Source organism: Sitophilus oryzae, unplaced genomic scaffold, assembly GCF_002938485.1.
Source record: "Sitophilus oryzae breed Bouriz unplaced genomic scaffold, Soryzae_2.0 scaffold_562_pilon_pilon, whole genome shotgun sequence".
Taxonomy (NCBI): domain Eukaryota; kingdom Metazoa; phylum Arthropoda; class Insecta; order Coleoptera; family Curculionidae; genus Sitophilus; species Sitophilus oryzae.
The window spans coordinates 1,436,045-1,441,143 of record NW_022147154.1 but is presented as its reverse complement, the minus strand read 5'-3'; the positions used below and the strand labels follow the sequence as shown (position 1 = coordinate 1,441,143).

General features: G+C 33.9%; 1 protein-coding gene across 1 annotated transcript; it reads right to left on the bottom strand.

The window, feature by feature from the left end:
- Positions 1 to 1,038: 1,038 nt before the first annotated feature.
- LOC115887362 (deoxycytidylate deaminase-like) lies at positions 1,039 to 4,587 on the bottom strand. Its single transcript, XM_030906782.1, has 4 exons — positions 4,450 to 4,587; positions 4,152 to 4,378; positions 3,868 to 4,081; positions 1,039 to 1,312 (listed from the first exon to the last, which is right to left on the bottom strand). Exons 1-4 carry the CDS (start codon positions 4,548 to 4,550, stop codon positions 1,192 to 1,194), a joined length of 663 nt encoding a protein of 220 aa, XP_030762642.1. The 5' UTR covers positions 4,551 to 4,587; the 3' UTR covers positions 1,039 to 1,191.
- Between the last annotated feature and the right edge of the window lie 512 nt (positions 4,588 to 5,099).

Here is a 5,099-nt window from a genome sequence, read left to right as displayed (position 1 = left end):
GCTACCGAGTGAAAAAATATACATTGTCATTTTTTACATAAGAAAGCTTGGCAAAAATCGCTACGAGCAACCGTTCTCAAGATATTTAGAATGGAAATAGTCAATACATGCCATTATCGACAGAAAATAAACATATTGAGTAGATAATTATTTGACTGAAATAGTAAATTTAGGAACTTTTAATTTTTCTTTTAATTAATCATAAATGTTTCTTCGAACAAATTACGATAAAACAGCATTCTGTTAATCCCTTGCAACAAAACCATTTCAAATTTATTATTTTAGTCTTAGTCTAACAATAATTATGTATGATCGAAAAAAAAGGCGTCCAGTTGGCTGGGAAATGACGATCGATAACATTTCCCATATAAATTTACATATAAAATAACAGCGATCTTCGTTTCATAGCCATCGCTGACGCCGTTTTTTTTCGATTATACTCTAGTAAACATGTTTAACTTTTGACAATGAAATGTATTGATTATTTCGTTTCCTACTATTCCAGGTACCGGGTAGATTTTAGTTAGACCTGGACACTTATTTTGAATTATATGGTGCTCGTGAAACAAAATTCCGTAAAAAATGTTATGGATAGTTAGTCATTGTCGTCCAGATTAACATACTAAAAATCCCCACCCCGCCGAGCGTGCAAAGTACCCGAAAACCACCCCTAAAGGTACAATTTTTTAATTTGTGCTAAATATCTCCGATACTGCTAACTTTATTACACCAAAACACTATTTCGCTAACTACCTTAGCATCGTCAGCGAGTGCCTAAAACTGTAATAGTACTTTAATTTTTATAATTTTATAGAGATTTATATATCTTAGTGGGGTTGTTCTGAGGAAGATTAAAAAATTATATTTATATTTTTATTTCCTAATATTTCAAGTTATTTAATAAAACATACTTAGGTAATAGTTCAAAAATATATTTATTAATCTTTAATCTGGTATTTATTATATTATTAAATTCTGGATTGTCCACTGGAACTATTAGAAAGTTCCTCTTAATTACGTTTCAAGAAAACAGGAGAGTCTTTTCAAAAAAATAAATTTTAATTTTATTTAATAAAGTACAAGATGTTTACAGTAAGAGTAAAGACAATGGAATGAATTTAAAATGTGAGAAAAGAGTCTCCTCGGCTTGGTGCAGGTGCTCGTGGAAACTGCAAGGACCGCATCTTCCCATCAGGATGGCCTGATCTTTTTAGCAGGTGTGCAGGAATCCGTGGGCGTGACTTCTTCTTCCTTCCTATTGATTTCATCATAGTCGAAAACAATTATTCTTTTATTTTTCGGTTCAAATTGACTAAAACATACAATATGATTATACAGGGTTTCCCAGAAATAAGTGCAAGTATTTTAAGGGGTGGTAGATCTCGATAAAAGAAACATATTTTTTCTTTATCGTTTTTCAAATAAGTTCAAAATAACGGAGTTATTTTACTTTGAAAATTAAAAAAAAAATGATTTTTAGCTCAAATTTTGAGAACCACTGGATCTTTTCTGGATTTTCATTTTTGTAAATTTAATCTACTACCTATGTTGCCATACTATCAAAAAATTATGTTTTTTAACTAAAAACTAAAAAAATTCAAAAAATTCCGAATTTTCAAAAAAAAAATTTTCGCAAAAAAAACCCTCATAGGCATGTTTCTGGGGTTGAACTATACTGTCGATCGTGCCTAAGCTAACCTGTGACGTAGTTGAGGTTTTTTAATGGCGGATCGAGTTACGAGACAGCCTTATATTTTAATAACCTGGTATTTTTGTTACGGTTAAGGTGCGATGTCCGGTTAATGTCGACATTACCCGGTTAATCTCGAGAATAACGCACAACAAAACAGCCAAAAAATAACCCAAACATTAACCTGTTAATGTCGACATTAACCGGACATCGGACTTTGACCGTAACATTTACATAGCGGACCCACCAAATTTTTACTGTCAACTGTCAAAACTAACTGTCACAGTGACACGTGTCAACATTGGCCAATCTATCGACATACCAAATTTCATTTAAATTGGATGATTTTTTCTAAGTTGTAGGCTGTCTAGGCGGTTTCTAATGTGTAGGCACTTTACCTCCCGCCTGTTTTGTCGCGTGTTGTGTCACACCCGTGTTAAGAAGTTTCACTTCAAAAATAGATTGTGTCTGTCTTTTATATAAGCGGGTTGTATACAAAAAATATATTCCGTATATACGATGTGTGTATTACCTGATGGGCCTGATTGCAAAAAAAAGTAATGACTATTATTATTACATAAACAATTTTGATTATCCTGTACTTCAAAGTAACATGCAGGGTGGGTAAAAAATAAAAAGTTCGTTAAATCGATTCAGGAATATGATACATGGTACATTTGATTTGAAAGATGTTTAAAATAAATTAGGGCAAAATATATATTTATCATTACTCGCCATGAGAACATGTCCAACAGCAGCAATGGAGGTCATTCTAGACCTAACACCACTGCACATTGTCGTCGGTAGATATGCCAATGCGACAATGATTAAAATGGTCATTAACAAAAACAGTACTGGGAGAATTTTTAGGTCAGGGGCTTGGAACACCCTCAAAAAGAAAATTCCACTTCTCCAACTCCCAGTGGATGACATACCAAGAATTTACAACTTTGAGAAATACCTCACTATAGTATTGAGTAATAAAAGGGTTGGAAGAAAGAAACGCTTACTCAGCATATAAAAGACCATACCATCACGTGATATACTGATGCTTTCAAAACCAAAGCAGGGAGAGGGATAGGAGTATTTGGGCCGAAAACTAAATACTCCGAACCAATGGGCATCTACCCCAGTATCCTTCAGGCAGAAATTTACGCTATCGAAAGATGCGTACAATTTATCTTAGATAGGAACTATCAAAAACAGGAAATTGCCATCCTATCCGATAGTCAAGCAGCACTTAACGCGATCAACTCAGTAACCATCAATTCGAAGTTGGTCAAAGAATGCCTAGAGAAGCTCAACAAATTAGGCAAAGAAAATAAAGTCCTCCTACTCTGGGTGCCTGCTCACCAAGGGATAGAAGGCAATGAAAAAGCAAATGATCTAGCTAGGAAAGGAGCGAACACTCCACTAACTGGACCAGAACCGTTCTGTTTTCCAAACGGGAACCAACTGAAAGCGGAACTGAACAATCTGGAAGATCCGTAACTTGGAATGGGTGTCCTCCAACGGTCTAAGAAACTCGAAAAAGTTCCTCAGAACTAACGACCGAGAAAAATCAAAGCTTTTCCTTGATACAAGTAAAAACAATCTTCGGATTGTCACGGGGTTTCTAACAGGACACTGTCTCCTCAACGAACACCTCAGTAGGTTGAAGCTGAGAAACAACGGCGAATGCAGATTCTGTGGGGAAAATGGGGAACCACCAGAACACCTTATCACTGAGTGCGCCGAGACGACGACCTTTCGTGCCATACTGACCTCTGTGGAAGCGTTTCAGATACTGACTTTTGTTAAAGCCCTGAGACTGTATGATGAGTTGTAACTCGTTATAACTCAAAAAGGGGAGCACACAATAGATCTATAAGGTCGCGGTGATTAACTCCCCTCCTAAACATTCTACATTCTACAAATGCTTCGATATCAAATTTCAACCGTAAATTTCAAATTTTAAATCTTGCCTTCATAACACTTACATATAAATATTGTTAGATTATTATACATAAATTTTATATATCTAATAAGAAACATAAATTTAAACAACGCATATAATAAAAAATAAGTCTATTTGATATAGAAAATAACTATTCTATAATAAAAGTTGGAATATCTTTTTGTTGAGTGTTAAATATGTTCGTAAGTGTAGAAAAAAAATATTTATACAAATTATATACCTGTAGGTCACTCCTGCAGCATCAAACATCATTTTCGAAGCTCGTGTTTTGTTTGTATATGCGTTCTTATCAGACATATAAACAATTGTACGGATTCCTGATTGTATAATAATTTTTGCGCATTCATTACAAGGAAACAAAGTAACATAGATAGTACAGTTTTTTAAATCTGTCATATTCTTGTTTGAAATTGCATTCATTTCAGCGTGACATACTAAAAGAATAGAACATCGACTCAGTTTTAAAACGTTTAAATTTGTATTAGTTTTTATATGCATAGTTACCATATAGATGTTTATCCTTTAGGCTTTTTTTTTGTTTAGACCAAGGAAAATTTTCACATCCGTTAGGCATTTTATTATGTCCTATTCCAACAATGATGTTACGTTCGTTCACTATAACTGCTCCAACTTGTGTACATGGGTCTCTGCTTTGTTGAGCAGTTAAAAATGCAGTTGCCATAAAATAGTCAGATTGTTCCAAAACATCCTCGCGCCCTCCATTAAGATTTCTGAAAAACAATAATTATGTTAGATATGTTAACATCGTAACTATTATGTAACTATTATAATATAACAATACCTCGGTTCAGTTGATACGTCCATGGCAATTCTTCGCAGAGAAATATAAATATAGTACTTGCCTGCACTTAAATCAGTACTGTAGTTTTTAGTGAATAGCATAATCACGTATGCTTAAATCTTATATACTTAATCATATACAGCTAATAACAATGATAGATATACTATCACTTATTGTTTTAGGGTTGTATTCATCTAATTCCTGGTAAATTGCAACCAAGTACTTACTATTTTTAATATTTAAAAACAAAATCAATTTACTAACGTTTATAGATTACTACGAGTATCAGTAAAATAAAAATTTATTGTAAAATTATATTAATAATTAATGGAATTTCTGCAACGGTCTGAGACATTCGAAGAAGTTTCTGAGGACATACGACCAAGAAAAATCAAAAATTTTCCTTGATAAAGATTAAGTAAGAACAATCTTCGTATTGTCACGGTTTTTTTAACCAGGACACTGTCCCCTCAACGAACACTTCAGTTGTTTGAAGCTAAGAAAAAACGGCAAATGCAGATTCTGTGGGGAAAATGGGGAAACACCAGAACACCTTATCACTGAGTGTGCCGAGACGATAACCATTGGTGCCATAAACTTTAGTGCCACTGATATTGGAGAACTACCCTCTGTAAAACCGTCCCAGATCC